Source organism: Streptopelia decaocto (genome assembly GCF_964273445.1).
Source record: "Streptopelia decaocto genome assembly, chromosome: 3".
Lineage (NCBI taxonomy): Eukaryota > Metazoa > Chordata > Aves > Columbiformes > Columbidae > Streptopelia > Streptopelia decaocto.
The window spans coordinates 113,292,908-113,318,865 of record NC_138656.1 but is presented as its reverse complement, the minus strand read 5'-3'; the positions used below and the strand labels follow the sequence as shown (position 1 = coordinate 113,318,865).

At 38.6% G+C, this 25,958-nt stretch overlaps 1 protein-coding gene across 1 annotated transcript; it reads left to right on the top strand.

Moving 5' to 3' along the window:
* Window positions 1–821: 821 nt before the first annotated feature.
* Window positions 822–15,437, top strand: LOC309437526 (WD repeat and coiled-coil-containing protein-like; the record flags this gene model as incomplete). The annotated part of the gene is made up of 3 exons (XM_082048056.1): window positions 822–2,741; window positions 11,512–11,632; window positions 15,271–15,437. The coding sequence occupies 3 exons, from the start codon at window positions 822–824 to the stop codon at window positions 15,435–15,437; spliced, it is 2,208 nt and encodes a 735-aa protein (XP_081904182.1).
* Between the last annotated feature and the right edge of the window lie 10,521 nt (window positions 15,438–25,958).

The following is a 25,958-nucleotide window of genomic DNA, read 5'->3' as shown; positions in this document are numbered from 1 at the left end:
ACACAGGAAAATTTTGGCTTCCTCTTTGCATTTTGGCTATATGATGAGGGAACAGACCTCAGATGCAGGTGGCTGCCAAGACCAAGAAAGAAATAAATATATATTTGTAGCTAGGAAATATGTCCCAGTAAAATGAACACTAATCAGCTGTCTCTATTTCTATATTATTTTGCTTTTTAAAAAAATCTCATCTTCCTTCATGCCCCTGTAAATACTAACAGAACAGAGCATGATTTCCCTTTTCTACTTTCCTTTCATAGCCACTTAGGGTGTTGTATCTTTGAAAGATGCTGTCCATCAGAGATCGCAATCTGCCTTGTACAGTGCTCAGGTATGTTTAAATCTTCTTCTATCCTTCAAAGGCTGACTGAAAGAAGTGTCAGGTCATTATTTCAGGCTGTAGCTTAATACTTTCATCCAACAGTGTATGATCTCTCTCCAGCCTTCACCAAAGACCTTCATTCACTGAAGGTCAAGGTATTAGAGTGTTATTTTTAAATATACTTCCAGCAGTGAAGAGTTAAAAATAGACTTCTACGAAAACGTCTGGTAATTGGTTAAACCTTGTTAGCCATCACATGAAGATGATAACTCCTCCCAGGAAAAGACATTGCAAAAGCAGCTTTGACATGGATTTATACTTAGAAGAGCAGCTGCAGGCTTACTGGGAAGGAGTTTACAATATAGGCTCTTGGATAATTAGCAGAAAAAACAGCTTGATTCTAGAAAGGAAGGAGATACAAGACAAACAATTCCTTATTGTGATCTGCAAGTGAATTCCATGGATCCTTGACTTTGGAACAACCACCAGTAGACAGAAGATGGAGCTGGGAAAGGCAAAGCTGCTGAGAACAGGCCTCAATGCTTTATATCAGGCCATCCACCCTGTGCACGGAATTGCCTGGACAGATGGGAAGCAAGTGATGCTTACTGCTTTATACTATCATAACAGAGAGCTGAAGTTTGGAGACTCAAGTGTTGTTGGTCAATTTGAACACGTTCATGGGCTTTACTGGAGCCCGTGTTGCTCTATAGACACCCCAGCTCTGCTCGCTGTTCAACATAAAAAGCACGTCAGCATTTGGCAGCTGGGCTACAGCACTGCGGAGAAGAACAAACCCTTGATTTCTCAGACGTGTGAGGTCGGTGAGCCGTTTCCACTGCTTTCTCAGGGCTGTGTTTGGCATCCAAAGAAGGAGGTCTTGGCTGTGCTTACGAAAAGAGATGCTTCAGTCTTGCACGCTGTTCGTACTGACAATACCAGAGTTAAGGCAGATATCAAAAGCAGTGGCCTTATCCACTGTGCTTCCTGGACTAAGGATGGGAATCGTTTAGTGATTGCTATAGGCAGTGCCCTGCATTCCTACATATGGGATGATGCTCAGAAGACTCTAAATACCTGCTCCTTTTGCCCAGTCTTTGATGTAGGAGGTTATATCTGTGCTATAGATGCCACGCTGGATTTCCAAATTGCTGTAGCTACTGAGCTTCCATTAGATAATATCTGTGGTTTGAATGCGGGCATTGCATTCGATATGCCGTCTGGTACGGAACCTAGTTCTTCAATCTCACCATCTGCTCGGGTGCTTGGTGATGAGGAATACTCCATGGATGTGAGGAGAAAGTCCACAGATTCCGATAAATCGGGTGTCGATTCAGTTGCTTCTTCTTCGTCAGGACCTGTGGATTTGACCCATATCCTTGCAAACCACCGTCGGTCTGATCCCGGACCTCTTATTACTCTGAAACGCAAAGACTCTGCAGCAACAAATGGTCAAGATTCTTCTCACTTGATCTTGGTGACTTTTGAGAGGAAGGTAACCACCACCAGGAAAGTCACCATCCCAGGCATTCTGGTTCCCGATATAATGGCTTTTGACCTTAGAGCTCAGATTGTGGCAGTAGCCTCCAATACTTCTAACATTGTGTTGGTGTATTCAGTAACCTCTTCTTGCATGCCTCATATTCAACAAATCCAACTGGAAAAAAATGAAAGACCAAAGGGCTTATGCTTTTTGACGGATAAGCTCCTGTTGATTCTGATTGGCAAGCAAAAGTTCCCTGAGCCTAGTCCTATTTTGTCTTCAAGTTCAGACAGGTATGTAATGCGTCTAATGATCAAAGAACTGATGCTGGACGAAGATTCTTCAGCATTGCCTGAGACTAAGCAGAATATGTTGTGTAACTTCGAATCTTCTGTTAATATACCTGGAAAAAGAAAGTTCTTTGAAAATCTTGCTACAGAAGACCAACCTCAGAGCAGGGAGCTGCTAATACCAAGAAGCACAGTGATTCAGTCTCCTAGTGGCAGGAGAAGACTCATCGAAGAAGTAAAGAGCCCTAGTTATGAGCAGAGCTCTTCATCAAGTGTGAGTGACCCGGATGAAAAAAGGATCCCTAGTGACCCCTCAGTGGCCTTGGAAATATTGGATGCTGAACCCACCAACCGTTCCGTGTCTGTTCCGGGTTTTGGAACACATACCAGGCTTTCCAGCAGACCAGCTTCCCCTAAAGTGCAGTTCAACGTGATCCAAGAAACATCAAGTTCACCTAAAAACAACAATTTGCCAAGTGAAAGAGGAGTGAGTCACATATCTAGAAATTTAGAGAGACTTTGTGGCAGCTTCAATGAGTTACAACTGAGTCTTTCTGAAATAACAGACCTGGCTAAAAATGGGAGGAGGATATCACTAACCTATCCATGTTCACAGGAACCACCTGTCCTTCATATCACTTACCAGGTAACATCTTTTTCAGCTTAAAAATATCATGATAGGACACTGATTTCTCTACAATCTTATATTTATTTAGCTTTAAATCAAAAGGATGCAGGTTAATTGTTATAAACCCAAGAGAAATGTAACCTGAGTTTGGCATCAAACTTAATTTAAAATGGTATTATAATTTGTCATTGAAACGATAACTTAAGATGATGTGGGTAACTTAAAGGATACTTTACATGAGAGATTTGTGTCTGTTCATTCTTCTTTGATTAAGCACAACTGTCTTGGATACCAGCTGATATTGTGTGCGCATATCACAGAGGGAGAACAGAGCCATACAGTCGTTAACGTACAAAAGGTTCACAGTGATTTAGTGCAGAGATGAGCCCATGAGTAGGGTGGTACAGTAGCCCACCAGAAACTCATTAAGTTCAAACCCAAGCTCAAATCCGAAGTTTGAAGATAGTTAGACTCTCACGAGGGCTGAAACAAAGTATTGAATCTCAATTTACGGAGAAATCAGATTGGCATGATATAAAGTTGGCTTAATTCTACTTTAATTTCTCACCACTGATCTTCACAGAACTGGACATACTCAATTTGTAAAAAATATTACCACTTCAAAAAAATATCTGTCAATATGTAATTATCATTTCACTAACTAAACAGATGAATGTCAAATCATCATGTTCCTATCCCACCCTTGTTTTGGCAACACTCCTACTGGCTTCAATAAGAATTTCAATTAAGGAGTATAGGCTGCGTAATTGTTTCTTGCTATTATTCTTAGAATTATTTGCAGTGGTACTAACATAATACTGACAATATTTTTGGTCACACTGATGCTAGTGGTATTGCTGCTAAAGCTGGGGTCCCTTTCAGGATGTAGATGCCAATTATAAATGCATTCTTATCTACTGCAGCATAAGCAGCATTATGTCAAAGTACTACATTACATTGTGATGATGCTGAAGTATGTACTTCTCAAATAAATTCCACTTCCTTTTACTTTAAAGGAATCCATACAGACATCTAAGTATCCCTCCTTAAACACTCATTAAGGGAATGGTGACTCAATTCAATCATAGTCATTACTTCTAGCAATTGTTTACTTGGCATTTAAGCAAGTTCTAGTATGTTGGGTGCTCTGGCTAAAAGCAAAGCTTTTGATCTGAATTAGTCAATAATTTAACTTGAATATATTATACAAATTCCGGTGAAAAAAAAGGAACATGTCTATTTTAAATAATTTAGGAGTTTATTTGCCAAGAAGCAAGCCCTTCTGTTCTCCAGCATGTTCTAATTATTTCTGATTTCTTAACATAAATCAACTTATTTATTTAGCAAGCAGCCTCATCTCTGGGATTCATTTGGATTAACCTTTCCAAAGAGAAATTTTGTTTGTGACACGTAACATTAATCTAAGATCTGAAGTCACTGTGCACGTTTGCTTGTACAAACAATAAGAACTAATTATCCTTATTATTAATTAGTGCTTTAAAATACTGCTAGACTAACTACATTTAGAAAGGAAGACACTTATTTACCTGAACAGGCTATTTTCACATTGAGCCAGCAGAAAGTAGCGCTAATACCACATTACAATGACTCAGAAAAAGTGCCACTTAACGTCTTTCCGACCCACGTAGCTTTTCTGCGTGAGTCTCACGACTAATGCCTTGGGTGGTTCAGCCTCTCCTCCAAATTCTAACAGGATCACAGCATGATGTCAGGAACTAATGAAAAATGGACTGATGGCAAAAAGGCCTCCAGACAGACAGGGAAATATTTGCTTCATAGGCAGCTAATAATTTTCTCCGTAAACAGTTGTTTTGATTAGCTTGGGTTCAAACATCTGAACCTCGTTGCTCCTTGAGGAGGTGACGAGGGCTCTGTGAGCTCAGCGGGGCTCTGTGGTCACAGTGCAAAAAGTCAGGAAACAGCTTTATTGCCTGATGATATAAATATCAGCCTGTGGAAAACGTCCCAAGCTTTGGGAGCACCACAGTCCAGTCAATAATCTGGCCGTTATCTTCCAGCTTTTTGTGCCAAGTGCACGTCATCTTAAGTGTTTGTATAATCCCCAGCAAGGCAGAGGCTAAATCTTGATTGAGAAATCTGTTGTACTGTAATGATCTGTACTGCATAACCATACTTACACATCAAAAACATAAAAGGAAAGTTTATAGCATAATAGATAAAAATGTAGCAATAATTAGTGTGCAATTATGAACACTGTTGTGCAGAAGCATTATTGACATATTTATGCATGTTTCCAGTTCTGCTTAGAAAACCATAAGATAAAACAGAATGTGTGTTACTTAATAATTCATAATGTCTGCTCACTAAATAGCCTTCAAAATCTCTGTTTATTCTCTCACCTATAGCTCCTCTGAAGTCACATCCACGCAATACTACCTGATTTTCTATCCTTGTAGCCCGTAGGCATAAAAGAAAAACACGATGGCTCACGCTTTGGAAATGTCACTGCACTATTACTCCTGTAATAGCGTTCAGCTACCAGAGGTGACTTGATCATTCAACCCTGAAAAGCAAATATTATTGCTCTTTCATCACATACAGGCTTGTGATTCAGGATGGTGTGGGAAGGCAGACAGAGTAAGAGGATATTATTTAAAAAACAAAAAAAAGAGATGAGGATCTGTCACCGATTTGTTTCTGTTTCATTTTGCAAAAAGATACTTCTTCCATCCTTTTTGCCCAGAAAAGAAACAGCTGCAGAATATTTAAACCAGTACCATTCAAAAGCTAATTACAGTGGAAATAAAGCCAATCTGGATTTGAAATTAATGGCATTTAGACAAACCTCTCCAGGAGGAATAAGCTTCATCTTAATCTGAAGAATAATAATACTGCTCACAAGCAGTATTATGTCAGAAGTGCTTATCACTGAGAGCATATATTGCATAATTAAACAGGAAATAAATATATTTTCAGTAATTAGTCACCATGGTTTCCTGTTCTTAGCACTCACCAATAATTGTATACAAGTCAATTTGTACTTTTATAGCATCTTCATACAATTTGCTATGGGAAACTTTATTGCCAAGGTCAGCTATAAAATACACAAATTTTTACACAGAACTAGGAGATGAATAGAAAGGATCCAAACATATGGCAATAAAGTTTGTTGTTTTTTTTTTTTCTGATAGAATGACATGCTGTAGAGATAAAGAAGGGGGATAAAAGGATGGCACAGTAAAATGTGCGAAGACCAGACTGCCATGATCAGCTGCAATAAGACCACAAACCTTTCTGAAATCCAAAGGGCAATTTTGACTCTGGTCGAGCAATAGAAAGAAAGTCATGAAAATGATGGAGGAGGAAGGTGATGTGACTGCTCCCCGGAGTAAGAAACTACTCAGCCATCCTGAAGTTCAGAAGGAAGAGATTTAGGATGACTGTAAAATAAAGACCTGCAGTAGTCAAGACAAGGCGTGATTAATGCATGGATAACATTTTGAGCAAAGGCTGGAGAATCTGTAAAGAGCAAATTCTGACAACAATGTTCTGAGCCTGATCAATAGCAGACAAGCGGGGTTTGTTGAGGAGACACAATAGGTTTTATTAGAGCAGATGAGTTGTTTGCTGGGTACACAGATGCAAAGGAAAAGGAATACATAATGTCAAAAACTAATCCAAGGTTTTGTACCATGCAAAGAAAGATCTGAATTTAAAAAACAAAGAAACAAAACGAAATAAAAAACTAACACCACCCAAAACATAAAGATCATGGAAGCAGAAGCATGAGGACAAAGGGTACATCTTAGATGACAATATACCTGAAACAGTAGTTGCAGAACTAATTACAGGGAGCCAAGAGAGAAATTCTACCATCATGTCAAGTGAAATGCCGATGTGCACTTATAAATGCAAACTGTACTGGGATGTAAGCACCCCTGAGCACCTCAGGTCTCTTCCAATGTAAACATTACGGGCTTATGCTTCTCTGACAGGTTAATTAGGGTTGCAATTGGAATGTCCTGCATAAGGACAAGCAAAGATATTAAGATCTCCATCAAAATAAATTCGGGATTCACCCAAAATCAAAAAGGAAGCACAGCAACAGGAAAAATGATGACAGGAAAGGGGAGCAGCGTGGGCTGCCAAACCTAATTAATATTACCTGTGGCAATGCTGCGCAAGGCTAAATGAGACACAGCACTTTGAATGCCAAAAATTGCAGTTCTCATTCCTCTTCAGTGCCCTCCCTTAGCCAGCTAACTCTGTTTTCATTGTCTTCTGGGCCAGATCCCTCATGCCTACTTAATTTACTGTTTTTTTCTGATCCCACACAATGAATGTGGAGGCGAGGCAGGAGCAAGCTGACTAACGTGTTCTCAGGTATCAAAACTGAAATTACTGCTGAAACAGCACACAAAGAACTGAAATGAAGGGTTTAAGAAAATGAAAACAGAGTTCACAGAATCACAGAATCGACTGGGTTGGAAAAGACCTCAGAGATCACCAAGTCCAACCCTTGGTCCAACTCCAGCCCATTGACTAGATCATGGCACTAAGTGCCATGTCCAATCTCAGTTTAAAAACCTCCAGGGATGGTGAGTCCAGCACCTCCCTGGGCAGCCATTCCAATGCCTGACCACTCTCTCTGCAAAGAATTTCTTTCTAATATCCAGCCTCAATTTCTCCTGGCAGAGTTGAAGCCCATGCCCCCTTGTCCTATTCTAGGCAACTACAGCACTATTCATCTTAAAATGCATGGATATGACTGGCCAACCTGACACATTTCCTTTATAAGAGAACAGGTTATTAACAGAAAGGGTACGGAGAATATTTAAAATACCTGGAATTCAGTACAATACTTAAAACTAGGCCACAAGGGAAATAATTTCTTCAACAGAAGAGAATAAGGATTAATAGAAGAAATACAAGATGGTTAAGGAATTAGCTGGAAGGAAAATAGTAAATGGTTGTAGTCATATGAAAGAAAATGAAGACATTTACTAGAGGATTTTCTCATGATTGATCCTCAGACTAATCTGAAAGTTTCTTTAATGATCTGATGAAATGTGCTAATAAAATCTGTGTATGGCATAAAGTCATTAGCAGGATATCAAGTAGTCAATAGAGGATCAGAGTATCACACCTGTAGTTTTATGATATTAGCATTGATATTTTTTTAAATGTATTGAAATTAACTAATATGAAGTGCATAGTGATATATTCCAGGATAATGGAAGGAATTTGTGCTATAAACTGGATATTTGTTAGCTGGAAGCAACCAAGGACAACAAAAGCTTGCACAATGTTAAGTGACTACAAGATGATTATGAATCAAAAATGTGGTAAGTTTATGAAAAAGGGCAGTTTGTGGGTACATTAGTGAGGCACATCCAGTAAGTACCACAACCCTGAGGCCTCATCTGGAAAACATTTAACATTTCTAGACATCTATCTGCAGGAAAGACAGTTTCAAACTGCAATCAATCACTAAACCAGGGTTAGTAAAAACAATTCTGATTGGTAGCATATTCTTATTTACTTCACTATTTCACCAGTCATTAAATTTAAGTTAATGAAGGTGATCTTAGCATCCAGGCAAGTGTAGGCAGTGCATTAGGAAATACAAGAGAAATAGTGAAAAACGTCAAGGAGCAAAAGTGGCTGATTGCTCAGTGGGGTTCAAAAACATGATAAAAAACATGGTGTTTTATTGTGCAGACATATGGTATATAACGTCTAATCCAGGAACCCTTTTTACCTTAGTAAATGATTTTATACCCATATATATTTGCACACCGAAACATGAGTTTTGAAAGACAGTTTGGCTACTGCCCAGAACACCCTTTATAGGGTATAAAATCTGATCAAGGGGCAGCCTGACACAGATGCAGGAAAACAATTCTTGACCTGATGGTTTATTTCTGTGGGATTTTTGTTAAGGGAGGGTTGCACCTGACATACTCCAGGAAGTTGGCTAAAGAAACTTAATCTGAAAATACCCACTCATGCCTGTGGAAACATATTCATTTCTTCTGTGATTAATATGGTCTTAGTCTACCAATAAACTATGGGTTAGGATAAAACAACTAACATGAAGAGATTTTAATCTGAGAATGGAAAACCCTCTGGCTTCTATTGGAGATAAACAGCAACGCAGCAAACCCAGAGATACATATTTTGGGAAAAGGTGGATTAAACTTAGATTTGACTAGAAAATGGTCTTTGGGTTAAGGCATGAAAAAGGGAAGTACTGGGGAGAGATTTTAGTTGTATTCCTAACTCTGACACAAATTATTTGCACAACCTTGAGTAAATCTCCTAATCTTCCTGCGTAGTGATTTGATCATCTATAAACAGGGAATACTCACAGTTACCTACCTCTCAAGAGGGGTTTCAGTCAGTTAATATAATGTATGATGTGTGTGAACATATTCCTTAACAAGAAGGCACGTTATCAATGCTTAAACTAAATGTGATACAAAAGGCTAAATAATTGGAAGATTAAAACAAAGATTCCTGACCTGACAGAACTGGTTAAGGTAGAAAATAAATGCCCTATAGTTTTGTATATACAAAAATGTCTTCCACTTCCACTATTGTTCCTGCAATAACTTGCAAGGCTAAGTGGAAATCATACCAGAACATAGTCTTCCTTAATACATATATCCATCCAACTGATTTCAAGTCAACAAAGGCAGAGCTAGATTGTTTTCTGATTATTCTTGAGTTGAAACATATCTATGTGAAAACACAAACCACTTGGGTCAAGGCAATGTGTCTGTCCCATTTACAGCCCACTTTTTTCTGTAACTCATTAACTGCAGTACAAGTTTGAATAAACTCTGCTATTTCAACCTGAATTCAGGAAAATGAAGGAGTTGTTAGAAGTACTAATCCATGATATGCAGCGATGAAAAGCTTTGCACAAATAACTCTACAGGCAAACAGCAACTTCACAATGTAAATGCGAAGCACATGCTCATTGCTGAACATTCAGCACATTGAGTTTTAAGTGTATTTAGGTTCAACAGAATATAGTACAGTATAATTTGAAGAAAACTAAAAATGACAAAGAAGTTCTGTTATATAGTTATAGCTGTAAAAAGAAGTCACTGTAGGTTTATGACTAAGAAAATTTTACTTCTTGAATGCATTCCTTAGGTATTTCTGGCTGTTTTGAATGAGAAAGAGAGAAGAAGACCTTCGAAAGTTCAGAAGTGCATGTTTTTAATGGCAAGATACTTTTATGGATCTTACATCTTCAGTCAGTCAAAATAAATAAATAACAGTCTGCATGGCCAATTTATGATAGACTGGGGAGAAACACTTTTGCAACAGTTAGTAGACATGCTGATTTACAAAATACAATGTGGCTGCATGACAGCACACATACTACGTACAGAAAAACGAAAGTAATTGATTTAGAAAGGTTGTTACACAGCAAAAAAAAGGACGTGTTTGCTGAAAGAGCAACTCAGTCAAAAGACAGCAAATTAGAAATTAAGACAAGCATTAAAAGATACATTTATTTAGTCAAGAGTTAGATTACTACACACAGAAATATAAGATGCAGTGTGAATTCATTAAACTGTAAGTTTCATATCAGCAAGAAAGATCCAAGGGTGTAAAGTAGACACAGACAGGGCAGGACCAGAACAGGAGTTAGGACAGATAATGTCTTTTCAACACATTCTAAAACATCAACTCAGATCCCTTCTGAACATACAAAATAGGAAGGTCTAGGAAACAGGATAAATAGAATGTTCATTCAAGTAACAAATATGTTTAATCTGGAGGTACCGCAAACACAAGGGATGCCAAAGGAAAACAAAACAAAACAACAAACAAACAACAAATAAAAAATAAACAAACCCCGTGGGAACTACACAGGTGGAAAGTATTGAGAATAAAAACCAAAATTATAGCAAGATTATTTAGAAGAAAATGTCCAGTTCACAGATATTGTTTAATGGCACTGAGTTACTGGAAAAGAAGTAATGCTAAAATGACTTTCAATGGATAGTTCAGCTAATATTGTTATGGAGTCCTCGCGCTTTGCAGTAATCAGAATGACAGAACACAAAAGCGTTGGTTCTCAAGGCCAGCTAAACTTCAGGAATCACAAATATGCCACTTTTATATTCAAGTATGTTCTTTTAGTGAATGTCAGAGCAAATTCCAGAGCTGTAAATACACACATTCTCCCAAAGAAAGCCACAGGATTCCCAAGCTACCTCGTCATGACATTTATCCAGAGCCTGTTGCTGTGTCCAGTCTCTCTGCAATTCTCTCTGTGCCAGACCTGAGGCTGTTTTACTGGGGTGGAATAGCTGAGCAACGACTCTCAGAACTACCCACACATACAACCGAAACCGAGCAGAGTTCTCATTTGCTCTGGTAGCATCTCGGACCATGTTCTTTCACGCATGATGTATTGCCTTCCATGGTCGGAAGGCCCAATGATCACATATATGCATGACCCAATACATTTTATATGTGTATATATATATATATATATATAGATAGATAGATACATATATATATAGGGCTGATGCAGTTTTGAGCTGTGTAAGCACACGAGGCAAAAAGTGAAGAGATATATTTCTCTTCAGGTGGGACTATGAGGTTGCACTAAAAATTGCACTGCATGCTAGTGTCGTCTATAAACTGTAGCAAAGGCAAAGAAAAAGCAAAATGACTAAAGAATTGAAAGGAGAAAATGCAGAGGAATGGTTAAAAGAACACAGGCGCAATGTCTAAGCCTTTAACAATGTTTTTTTCTTTTGTATCCATGCATTTGAAGAAAAGTTTTTCAAATGGAGCAGTTACTGAAGAAACAAAAGATGTTCTCCTCTGCGATGGCAAGATCCACTTGAACTTAGTCCAGCAGCTCTTTGATCTGCCTGTTATTGAAATGAAACATGGTATGTTCTTTTTATTTCTGGTATCTGGTTCCACCTGAGATTTTTAGTGTAAAAGAGGCATTTATGGTAGAATAATTTACCCCACACTGTAGTAAACTGAGATAGCTGTCTTTTTTTTTATGTCTGTGTTTTCCTTTGTCAGAAATAAGGCGGAGTGTCTCTTGAAATCACCTAAATGCTAAGTAACTACAGAACTATCTGTTACCAGAGGAATATTCTAGAAGCCTCTACAGAGGAAGGCTGAGAAAATGACCAGTACACGGTGTTACCTGGAAATAGAAATGCTTCCTTGAGACCTTTTGGCATTTTGCTTTGCTCATCCTCACAAGCATGTCCCAAACCTGACAACAGAGATTAGGCTGGAGAAAAATATCATTCTTAGAATATGATATATATACATGTAGCATTTGGGATTATTTTAGTGTAAGATAAAAAACAAAGCCCAATGTTCTAATGTGCCAATCTCACATTTCTGCCACCCACCATGGACTAACTTGTAAGGACAGAAGCAGGTTGGGAAATCTCAGCCCCAGCCTGGTCTCTCAATCACCTTGTCCCTGTCCATGTATATTTGCTTCTCAGCAACACACATACTGGGGTTTTTATGCCATTTCTCCATGTATTATGATGTTAAGCTACACAATAGATGTCTGTAACTATGATCTCCTTGCATTCTTTCCACACTGAGAGACCCATAAATTACTCTCCATCTTGCCCCTTGTCTTAGCCCCTGACAGGCTGAGACACATCAGCTTAATTGGTATATTCTGTCTTACGAGAAACAAATTCAGCTGTTGGTGAAATCAAAAAGAAAAGGAAAGTAATAATATAAGCTTTAGTTTTACAAATAATGATGGTTACATACCAGACTGCTATATAATAGCTTATTGATGAAAAAGAAACCAAGTCTTGGATGTTACTAGTGCTGGTACCAAGGACAGTGGGGAAAAGACATGTAAAATATGCACCATTCTGCCATTCATATTCTGCTTATCTCCTTGTTGGTGAAGAGCCCACAAGAAGGAATAAAAGGGGCCACAAATACAACGCAATTCAGGGGAGCTGCCTTTATCCAAGACACATGGGGCCACTTCCATTTTCCCCAGGCTTACAGAAGTTTCTGAGACCAGTTCCAGAAGATAAGGAGATACAGGTTTGATACAGCAACCTCTCTTGATGGTGCAGCACAGTGAAGGCATCATGAAAAAACTCCACTTGCTTTTAAGGCCTGAGCTATTTCCTTGCAAGCTTCTGCAGCAACATGGTGCAGCTCTGCAGGGCACCATTCACTATGAAAACAAGAAATAATGGGCCTGAGAAAATCTATCTTCAGCTCTATAGAACAACTGAATATTTAATATTTCATTAGCAGAACAGCACTCCTCTATTTCATGCATTAAACTTCAGAGATATCCAAAAGACAATGTCTCAGACTCATCCCAACATGTCCCTCTTTCTTTTCAATGTGGCACTTGGCTTTTCTGGAATTGAGTCTGTTTGTTGACAGCAAAAAGAACGACTGAGACGAGAGTTTTTCTGAAACTCACCAAAATCCTCCAAAATTGTCAGATTTGGGGCAGAGATAGTTATGTAGCATTTTATTCAGTTCTGACTAGTACAGGTTTGCATTCCTAAATATTTCCTTTGCCACAAGGCATGCATTTATACGTGATATTTAAAAATATCACTCCCACCCTTTAATGCTGTATAATTAAAGTGGATGTAATGAAGTGCGTGCTTCTATTGCAATGACATTTTTTACTATGAATAAACACTTAAACTGGAATATATTGGGAAAAAGAAGTTCACAACTGCAGGCCAAATTCATACCCACAGCAAGGCTATTACGATCATCAGAGTTACACGAGCAATGAACTTGGCCTCATGGTGAGCACTCTAAGCCCAGGACTGTAATACCATTACCTGTACTAAATATAGCCTGTCGTGTAGTGCCCTGGCATGAGCACACAGAAGACTCTCTTTTCGTCAGGTCATTGTTGTAATAATCCCGCATAGCAAAAGGGTATTACATTCTGCGCAGGGTTTTTCCATCATTTAAATATTTTGTGGGATATGCTTCAAAGCAAGTGTTGTCAATGACACACAGAATTTCAAACATTTCAATGGATGAAAATAAAAATCCCAAGAGTTTGACAAAAGAGGATGCTTTCCCAATTTGACCAGCTACGTAACTGGTGATTCAGACAGCAGAATTTCCACTTTCATTGCTCACAGGATCTGAAGTCGGTCCAGAATTAGAAAGAAAGCATTAAGTGTAGAAGATTAAAGATTTGTGGTTTGGAATGACAATCTTCTTATGATGTAACAGGTGACATGACAACACACAATAGTGTAGCAGCTTCAAAAGTGCTTTATTAATAGCATAAGGAGGGGAGATTTGCCTTGTCCAGGAACATGCTTTGCTATGACTGCCAAAAATTAAGCATGATTCTTCTCGGTTTTCTACGCTTCCTTTTTTTCACATTCCTTCTCAAAACACAGTTTTATCTCCCCAAATTAAAAACTCCAACAACAGAACATCTCAGGCCTTTCTCTAACTCATAACCCAGTTAATGCCCCTGCTCAGTAATGACAGGATCACATGCTCTGAGAACAACAGGTGATACAAGGGCTCCCACAACGCTTTTCAGTTGCCACAGATTTTTCTTTTTCATAAAATGTCAAACTGAAAAAAAAAGACAGTGGATAATTCACTATTTTATGTAAGAACTGCGAGATCCAGTCCAAAAGGAAGCAGATTAATCACTAGAAAAAAAATATATATATTTGATACATATAGCTTCATTTTCAAGCTGACTTGCAAAGGAAAGTAAAAAACAAAGGAGGGGTAGGTTTATTTTCTGCTTCTATGCAATACAGAAAGTGAACCTGAATGATTTTGAGGTATTTAGTTTTTAATCTTGCTTTTGTTTTTTTTCTCCAGAAAAAAAGGGATTAAAAATGTCATTTATATTCTGTCAGTTCTCTTTATGAGAAGATTTGATAAGTAAAGGACAATAAATTTTATTATATCAGCTTTTGTAAATTATCTTTTGTAAATCATGAGCTCTTTTGTAAATCACCTTCAAGATGTAACTTCCTTCTGTTTGCTGTATGAATTTGAAAACATACTGAACAATCTTGGCTTGACACTAAAGGAGATGGAAACCCCTAATTCCTTCTAGAACAAATACAGCACAATCATTTTCTTTGCCAGCTTTTTCAGTGTTTGTGATCTCTTCATCATTTGGGTAGAGCAGATGAGCAAAAAGGACGAGCAGAAGTAGATGTCACCAGAACGAAAGTCAGCATGGAAATGCTGGCTGAGTTTTGAGAAAATAGAGATACGGTTTATCAGAACTAGCAAAGATGCACCTCGTTTTCCAGCTGAATTTAAATAAGGGGCAAAATGCCTCAAATCTTTTGAGACCTTTCATTTAGGCCCCCTTCGCATTGACACAAAGGTGTGTTTAGCATGGATCATCAGACCCTAATGTCATTAGCGTAATAAGGCTTTAGTGCACAAAAAGAAAACCTGCTCTGCTCGTGTGCTGGCTGACTTTCTAAAACGTGCTTGTACATTTTACGTAACCAGAGCAGTGCACTCATTTTCGGCTTTTTTTGCTTAATTTTTGCAGGCTCTTCTTGGATCGTGCTCACTGCAGACAAGGACGGCTTTGTGCCATTAATATTCAAAGCAACACAAGAGATAATCATAAGGGATGGAACTGACAGTTCAGAAGTCTGTGGAGGTCACTCCTACAAAAGAAGCATCTCAATGCGGCCACCAAACAGTGTGACATAATTTCTGAACAAAGAACACTACTGACCTTCTCTTTTCACACAATACCGAGACATTCTGCAGGGTCAGAAATCAAGTGACTAGAAAGCTGTCTTCACTACTTTCAGTGTATTTTAACTGTAAAATCTGTGGCATGGTTACACTATAGCTAAATCCTAAGGTTGGCTGGACCCTCATGATTTCTTCTGAAGGATCAGACCTGGAGGGAGGTTGACCACAGCTGTTGTTATTTATGGACTGGAGCAGACTTGTCTCTTCTTTAATTGAGGCCAGGATGATCTTGGAGAAACAATATTATGCTAAAAATCATGCAATAACAACAAATCTAGCTAATACAGGTGTGCAGTCCACACAAAAGCTGAAGAAAATACAATTAAAAAGCATCTATATTCATTAAGGAAAAGCGGGAAAGGAAAAAAGAGGAACACTGTTTCAGGCTCTCTTTGCGGTTCCAGCTGGATCCATGGAAACCTGCAATGTTTTCAGAAATGCTTAATTTTTATATGAAAATGTTCAATCACGTTAAAGGCTGCATCACTGCCTCCTGTCAGTGTCTTACACGGCACACAGATTTATATATGCACACAGGAGAGAAAGAAAAATCCTTGCAAGCTAAATTAAAGATCAAAGGCATTGAACGTCAACTTCATTTGGCTAAATGCAGGTGTCTACACTGAACTTGTCGTCTAGACTCCTGTACGATCAGCCAAAAAAAGAAAAGCACTTTTAGAGCAGATTACTCATGCCCTAACATAGATTGCTAAAACTGCTCGTGGTGAACCACCCCTATTAAGCGAGTAAATAAGTGCCTGTTACTTTCCACTGACTGCAAACGCAAGCTGGGGTGACTAGTTTCAATACAAACATTCACATTTAGTCAGAGGAATCTCACCCTCAGAGGCAAGAGGTGATACAGATACATCTGAGCAGCAGGCGGACAGATTCATGGAAGTGAAACCATCATGATTATCGTGACAGAAATAGGCATAAGAACTGAAAGAATTCCCTGACTTTTCTTCCTTGAAATGCAAAGAGATGGGTGAAGCGACCTGAGTAGCCACGTGTGTGAGGCCTGGCGTGTTGCACTGCCGGACAGACCCCCGCAGACATGTCTGCTTCACCCTGCATGTTCAGGGAAACATAGAAGGGATGAGACTTATTTAAGCTATTTTTAAGACTTATTTTGCATACTGCGCATTTGGGGTCTTGTTAATACTCCTGGAGAGTCATTTTTTCCCTGCCTGGGAACCATGGCAAGCCTGTTTATAGGGCACAGATATGCTAAAATCCAGCTACGATACTTCACACCAAGGCTGGATGGAGAAGGTAGATCTATGGTCTGGAGGCACTTAATGGGTTCGGAAGGTTGGCATTAGTACCATTCCAGGGATGCAGCACAAAATCACATTAGGAACAGTTTCGATTCCTGAAATAAGGAAAGAGTTTCGATTCGTTGAATTGAATCACGTCCTTCTCACGCAAGTCTCCCCCCAAAGACAAAGGAATAATCGTTCTAAATTGCCTACAACCACAGGTATGCAACGTAGCTGAGTACAGTTGTACCACCTTGTTCATAAAGATATTTTTAAGCAGCCTCGAGGAGCATTCCAGTTTGTAAAAAACAAACAAACAAAAACCAAACAAAAAAACCACAACAACAACAACAAAAAACAACAATAAACCACCAACAAAAAAACTGCAACAACAAAAATCTGAACTTCTAAGTATTGAACACAACTATTACTTTACAGTTATTTGATTGCTTGGATTGCCTGCTACTTTGCATTAAAATTGTGTTCAAATGTGTATTTGTATTATTACCGCTATAAAATTGGGGTGAAGTTGTGTTTTACTTGACTGAAATCAGCCCGAGTCATTGAAATCAAATAAGTAACGCAGAGGTTCCCAGTCTTAGTATGGTGAGGGAAGATATTATCAGATTTCTGAATTACAGCACACGTTGAAGCAGCAGATGTTTGTAATCCTGCAAATACACTTGAGCAACATCCCTGTTTCTCACAACAGTATCTGGTATTCACAAAACCTATGCTACGGCCAAGACTAATAAAACTTAATTATAACTAACTAGAATGATAGGAGAATAAATTTCAGAGGAATACTTTGGCTCAACTAAAGGAAGGACTAAAAGGGATTTTTTCTCTCAAACATTATCTTCTAGGGGTGCTAGACCCACAGTTTGGTCCACTTCAAATGAGGCTATTGAAACACGTTAAAAATATGTTAAATGGAACAGTCCTGCGCTCTAAACATATGAACTTGAGGAAAAAATGAGATTGAGCCTATCAGGCTGATAACAGATGAAGACACTTTTGTTTGTACAGCACGGTTTCTTTGAGTTTATTATATACATGATTCATAAAGACTTCCTTGTCGCTAGAGAAATACGTTCCACCTTTTGTCATCCTCATGCCTTAGTGCTGTTGCAATAGCCAAAAGGGTGATTCTGAGATGGTGAAAATCTTCAGTAGCAGAGAACAGCAAGTATCTAGGTATCAAAGATGCCTCAGACTTACAATTATCACTAGACATTTCATTGGCAGTCCATCACACTACCTTTTTAATTTTTCCTGTATTACTCTTCTATAAAACAATATGAATGCTGAGAAGATCAGGAGTGAAAGGAGCTTATTTGAATGGCTATCAAAGTTTGGTTTGGTTTGGTTTGGTTTGGTTTGGTTTGGTTTGGTTTGGTTTGGTTTGGTTTGGTTTGGTTTGATGGAGATAAAAAGAGGCAAATAAATTTTTAGATGACCAAACAGTTCATTTCAGGGAGTAACTGGCTGTAAAATTTAAAAACTTCATTCTGTGATGCTCAGTGAACCTTTGGATTTGTTATACTTTGGTGACTCTTTTTTTCCCTTGCTGTATGATTCAAGGGTTATTGAATCTAAGTAGGAACTAATCTGCCTGAAGGTACTACCATCACCCAGCACAATTAGTCTGGTAACAAATGAGGACCGCAGTTTATCTTGTTGGACACTTACAATTTTATAGGAAGGCTTAGAAAAAATATATATCAATTAAAATGGTATAATGGTAAAGAATAGCACTGCCCCCTCCCCATTTATGAACACACTATTACGCACATATATTTGAAAATAAATTTTTAAATCATATACATGCACTTAAAAATGGAAAACAACTGAATGAAGAAATATTTGTTTTCAGGTAATGATCTAGGGGTGCAGTGCAGAACTGCCTTATATAGTGTCTATCACAAGGCTGTAAAGTTAAAATTGAAAGTAATAAAAGTACTGGAAGAAGTGCTGAAGAGATTTATGCAAAGCAGAGGATACATTTTCAGCTTTGGTTTGGATGGAGAACAGATGGAGAATCAGCAAAGTAGAGAGATATAAGGCGACTGTTCTATTAAGTACAAGCTGTACAGAAGATTTTTGCACAAACAGTGATAGAGGCATGTGGAAAGACAGAGTTTGTACTAAATGAGTTGAGCAGACAGTAGGCTGTGAAAAGGAGAAAAGCATAGATTCACCACCCTCCAGAATTGCTATTTTATAGGGCTAAAATCAATCAGTTTAGAAAAAGGAGAGTTGTTCAGATCACCTAAATTTCATGAAGGCACTAACTCTGTCTTTTAGGCTCCTTGTTTCAGCAGCAGAAAGCACAGGCTCCTCTGGGAGAATAATGAGGCTACTCGTGCCAGGATCCTGTCCAGAGTCACCCAGTAGGGGAGTTTGTCTTCTGTAATTAAAACAGAGGAAAGCCAGGAAGACTAGAAGCTTAAATTAGAAGCCAAAGCAGAACGACTACACTCAGTGTGCCACACCAGTGAGGCTTGGAAGACTAACTGGCGTACCAGCTCCAAAACATTTCCCCTGTAGGGAAAAGCAACATACCAGGAAGTCTAAGTTTCCGTTTTAATTACTCTGCATCTTTATCCAGCACATTTCTATGCATCCTAATATATTTTCAGGAGTTGGCATATCTTTACCTAAAAGTACAATCTGCTTCAAAGTAAAGTTAATACTTACTTTTCTCATAGCTTTGATGCTAAGTATGCAGCAGTCTGCTTCACTTGCTGCGGTTTCTTGCATTGACCCCCTCCTTGGGAAATGCTAACAGCAGAAGTTCTATATGCCAGGTGGGCTTTTTCTTTTTGGATTTTGAAACCAATTTTGTAAGAGTAATAATAAGACAATTTAAAAATTAAACGCAACAAAATCAAAGTCAGCTGAAATTCTGATGGCCAATTTAAAATGCTGACTTTGCACCATGAAATATTACTTTGATATTCTTAATAATAGCTAAAAAGTGAGAGATCACTGCATAAAGTGTATAAACACTGCATGACACTCAAGTAGTTCTTCACCTTTTTCCTCTACTAGTCCAGAACAGTATTATCTGTGTTCACATGAAAAATCTTAAGTATCAGTCTTGCTTAATACATTTTCAACCACTGAAATAGTATAAATAGTGTCATGAAGTCTATCTTTCTTTCCCCTGATTCTCATTTTTATCTGTGTTTTCCCAGCTTGGACAACACACATATTTTTAGCCATTTTTAGTTTCAGGCTTTCCTCTCTCAACAGTAAACCACAAGCCTTGGACCATTTTCCCCATCCAACATGTAGCTGATGAGTTCTTCTCTCTAACCCAAGACAGTGCCAAGTATTCTTAAGTATCCCCTGACAGATGTTTATCTACCTTGTTCTTTTTTTAAAAAGACGCAACATATAGTATCAGACTGCAATTACAAAACAGTGCTTTAGACCTGGACTTATCTGACCTAACTTTTAAGCATGTGAAGTCACGCAAGGTAAATCCAAGGGTTATGCAATCTCACACATGAAAGTATGAATGTATTTTCCACTGTCTCCCACAACAGAAGTCAACTTACGTATTAGTGTTTTATATGTTGATAGTAATTTTATAAGTTTATATATATGTTAATTAGTCAATATTATGGCTTCATTTTTCTAACAGAACTGAGGCAATTTCACAATCTTTGTGTTAAATGCAAACTCACTTTGCTGAGACCGGTACTTCCCTGCTGGTGCTATTATCTAATGGCCAAGTAGAGCGCTGCCATTATCTCCCACCTAATGACATTTGGGTTCCTCTCACATGAATTTCCAAAGTGCCCAGCGCAATTCAGCCTCCACTTGCAGGGAGCCAATGCTGCCCTTGAACTTTAGGCTTTCCTTTCTTCCACTATTATTTGACACAGACGTGTGAACAGCCAGGTGCAAGCAAACGTTTGGAAGCACGTGGTGCCCGAGTTCGGCGCTGGCACAGAAAGACATCCCGCGCAGGAGGTGACATTTGCAGCATTCCGCACACTTGCCAGTTCGAACCGTTAGTACTTGACAACCTCTGTCCTTTGGCAGGGATCCACATCACTTGTCAGCAGGCACCACGATATCTTCACAGACACAGGAGCACACAGCCAGGAGAGCAGAACATCTACACACCACAGCATACAGCTGCAGTCAAAAATGAACACAAACTCCAGGCAAATGCAAACCTTTAGTTCACTTTAGACGCAACAATAATTTCCTTCAAATCAAACATAATTAACACATTTCAGAAATATAAGAGGCAGTACAGAAAGGCACAGTCCACAAACATTTTTTAAATGAGTACAAAATTCACAATAATGTACTAATTTCAGCAATAAAACGCCAAACTTTTGGCATGTAAAGAAAAGTTCCAGTGTCCTAATAGAAAGTTAGCTGTGAGATTGTCACGTCCTGCCCTCAGGTATGAGTCGGGGGGTGAAGTGACTCAGGTCACTTTTATGGCTAAAAACACCTACTCCAATTATTTTAAACTGGACCAGTTTCTCAGTTCAACCTACAGTTCAGCTGCACAGAAGGTATCACGATTCTTCAGTCACACCAACGAATAACTAACATGCCCATTGCTATCTTATCTCATACCTATATCAGTGAATTCTGTGTCTCTGTAATTATCAACTAGTTTATTTTTAACACTACAGTGCATTGTACAATAAAGCTAATTGTATTCCTTTACCTACCATAGATAGTATAACCAACAATTAACGAACAAGTCACAATTTGATTTGTAAGTATGATGCTGTTTCCGTTGTTATCCTTCCCTCAAAAACTTAGTTCATCTAAAAATAAGTCAAATAAGTCAAAATAAGTCAAAATACTGGCTCCACTGCAAATTACTGTCAAAATTTCCCTCAAACTTCAAACAAGTCATGATTTTGCACTCAGTTTGTAAATATTATTATGCTCCTGTAACTTGCATACATCTGTCATCTCCCTTTCCACATCTACCTTTCATTAATAACATTTTAATTAGAGAGCAATGATATTGTATTAACACAAAATGTAGCTACACTGATCTTCATTGAGACACTGTTATCTCAAAACAGTTGTACCTGTTAATAGCAGGGACTATTCACGGTTTATGTCCTTTGTCTTGTTAAATACTTGGAACCCGCTATGTCCATTACTTCTCCCTTTAGTTTTCTCTAAACAACACCACCCCTCCAGTTTCTCTCATACACATCCAGCCTGGACCTCTTGTTTCTCTGCCCTATGCCAGCACTCAGTCTTCCTCTTCAACTGCAGCAGCATTAGCAGAATTCAGTTGCAGGTCTGTTTCAGACATAGAAAAAGCACCGGTGGAGGTTTTCACACACAAAAAAATCAGGCTGTCATAGCGCGAAAAACCGCAGGGGGTGACAAAATATCCCTGTATGAGTTTTCCACATAGCCCATGCCTTCTTCCCAGTGTAGATAACGATCAGCTGTTTGAAAACTAATTTAGACAACAGCCTTCGTCTCCTTTGTTTCTACAAAAACCAGCCAAGTGTTGGAGCCACGGAAACCCAATGTGCTAAGGCAGGTGGGGTGGCGGCTGCTTCACGAGATGAGGCTGCAGAGAAGAACATTAATTCCCACTCTGTCACTGTCCTAATCCCCAAATTTTCACTGATCTGCTCCTCTCCTCAAAGCTTGGAGCCACAAAGAAGCCCCTGCAAGACCTTGCGCTACAGAGCACAAAATTCGGTGTTGCCTCCACTGTGGAAACACTGTGACCCCTTCTGGCTTTACTCAGCCAAGTAGAACAGACAAGATCCTCATGTGTCTCACACAAGGCGATCCTGTTCACACATCCCACAACAACGTCTGCCTTCTTGTAACAGCATAATACTGATTCAGGTCCAGTTAATTTTCTGCAAACATGCTCATCTTTTATTATACTTATTACTAATCACCTCCCCAAATTAAGAAGAAATAGCTTTAATCTAATAACAAAAAAGCAGATAAAACATCTGTGCCTCTTAACTATCGAACTTAGACTTTACCACGTCATATTTTAGTGGTCTGAATTACATGACTGTGTCTCATTAAGTTTTCCCATTAAGAGATGAGATGAACTTGCTCACTCAGTAGTGCCCATAGCCTGTACTAAACACATATTTTTTTTTAAATTATGCTTATTAAGTTAACAGGAAGTATCTTCACATTATTATTTTTTCCCTTATAACATTATGTTCTTTGAATATTTACATAGTCAATAAAAGCAAATAAAAAAACTACAGAGTGCATAAATAATAACTCTACAGCCTGTCTCCCCATCACTTCCATTTCACCTTCTTTCCCTGCCTTTCTTTTCCTCTGACAGATATTCATAACTCTTCCTTCTCAGACTGTCCTGTATTTTTATTAATGCTGTGTTTCAAACTGATTTGAAGAGCAGACGCCCAGATGATACAACAAATCGAGTTATGAAAATGCAAATCTGTTCTCAGCACAGGGACTGAGAACACATTTGTGAGGCTGCTCAGTGTTTAAGGACAATCCTGACGCAATGTAAGCACGTATTTTTAAAAGACAAAATGTGTATTTTGTCACATAGCAAACAATTTCTATAATTTGCCCTTCTGCACTATTTAAAGCCCTGAAGTAACAGATGTATCATAAATATCAGCAATAAACTGCTTGAAAAGTCGGGGGGAAAGGGGAAACAACAATTCTCATGCTGTTCTATGTCATGAAATAACCAGTCTGTGGTTACGCAAACAAGACAGATACACACTGTTGAGCATGGAAATCAACACCCAGGTGTAACAATAACTACCTACACACCATCCTGGCACTCTGGTAGGCTAAGACAATTCCATTTCAGTCAAAATATTATAAAACTGACCAAATGTTACAGATTTACAAATAACGGCAAGTTTTGGTGATGCCTTCAGTTCATTTGCAGAACTCAACTAGCGTTTATACATTAAGAGAATTTACAGGATGAAAATAGAAGTCTTTAAAAACATTTGCTTGTGTAATTATAGGCATAGGGAACAAAAATAAACATTTAATGTGAAAATATCTTCTGAGGCATTCTTAAATTGTGATCTCTCCACCTAATAAAACCATTTTTAAATGTTCATTTCTGCATATTAATTTGGATTGTCAATTTAAGTTTATAGAAAGAGAGGAAAAGATGAAATCATTACTGCTACACAAGACTCTTTGTGAGATTACAGGAATAAAATTCTACTCAGCGAACTGTTACTGGCTAGTAAAGCCCCCTGGTGGCTACCTCGGCCTGAAACACGGGCAGAGCTCAGCAGCCGGCTCGCAGGGGCCACAGGCAGTCTCCTTGCCAAAATATGGCCCTAAAAGTTTACTTATTTATAGATGGCTTGACAGCACTTTCCAAATGCATCACCATCAACCTAACCAAATCATGGGGCACATCAATAGTGCCTCAGAAGGTGCCTTTTTGGTCACTTGCATTTGTTATCCGTGAGTAGAACTAGATTGAAAGCACAGGCTGTGGTTTACCCTCTGCGACGCACAGAGCCAAGCAGCCCAGGCACCTTCCATGCCAAAAACTGCTGTAAAACAGTGCCAAGTGTTCATGCATACGCAAAGAAAAAGGAGCTGAACTGGAAAACAACCCTTACCAACCCACCAGGTGTGACACAGGCACAGGTAAGAGAGCAGAAATTGCTGGTGCTTTTCCATTCCTGTAACCGTGCTAAGTGTGCACTTCCCAGAGCTAAGAAAACAAGAGCAAATAAAATGATCATCGTTGCCATCTCTCAAGCAGGGCTCACCTCTCTGAGAGGTGTAACACACTAAGGCCCTAACCCTGAGAGTATATTAACATATATCGTAAACATAAGAGTAGGTTTCTACAGGAAATTTTTCAATTTCCTTTGCAATTCTAGGCTAGTTCAGGATTGTTCTCTCTACAGTTGCATCCTGTCAGTTGTTAATGACAAATAAAAACAGAGAAAACAAACCACTGTTCACTCATTTTCTGATAAGTTCTCATACACCTGAGTGGATTTGTGGAGCAACACAGAGAAGCTGGCATCCAGGTCCATTGCTTATCTTTCTAAACTAAAAATGTGACCTTAGAAATCAATTCACTATCTCGAATCTGTTTATATATTTATTTACTGCAGCTCCCAGCATCAAGTGCCTGAAGCTGGCAGAAAGACTCTCTTCCATTTCAAAAACACAACAGTGCAAACAAATCCTCATTCCCACCCCTGGCCATCCCTGTCTCTATCCCAGGGCCACTTCCCCTTTGCTTAACAACCTTCCAAAGGAAGCTTGAAACTCACTTCAATCCATTTGAACGGCAGGAATTTCTCTTCCACAATGTTTTCCAGTGTAATCACGTAAGAGTTCTTACTCCTCACCGTCTTCTCAAACACAGAAGCCTATCTTTCAGCATCTTGCAAGTGTCCTGCCAGGTGTAAAGCAGTCAAATTATGTTGGGCTTTTCTGGAGAGAGACAGTACATGGAATTTTACCTTGTAATCAACAGATACATATGTATCCTCACCCATTGCCATTGAATTTCATCTAAAATTCATATATTGATCTCAGAAATGTGTCTGTGACTGAGGCAAGATCTGCATTTAAATAATATGTCCCTAAAAGTCACCAAGTTTTAACTTGAAGATGCACGTAGAGGATCTGCTCTTTCTGTTTTTAGCTTGTTCCAGTGGTCAATCAAACTCACAGCTGTGTCTTACTCCTTTGAACTCATCTTAAACTGGCTCTTCTTAAACATTTCTTCACTAACTTAAAAAACTCTTTAGAACTGATTTCTTCCTCTGTAAAGGCACTCATGCAATATAGTCAAGACATCACCAAGTCTTCTTCTTTTGGTAAGTTTCAGCTACTCACATATTTGATCTTGTGACCATTGCAAGCATTTTTTAACACTTTTCACAGCTCTCTAAGGCACCTTTTCCAGTGTTTCAACATCCTATCAAGAGTATTGGTTTAGAAAACCATATGATCAGACTGCTCTGCAGTACTAAGTAGTGACAAAGTGGCACAGTCTTGCAGTATAACTGACTTTTAAAAGGCCTCAGAGATTTTTAAGTTATGCCTGAGGTAACAAATCAGGACAAAAGAAATTATATAGGAGGAGTTCTGTATCATATTTTTATGCTTTCTTCACTTAAATACTACCTCCCGAGGGGGGGAAAAAAAAAAAAAAGAAAAGGTAGGCAAATATCTCGTTTTGCATCTTTAT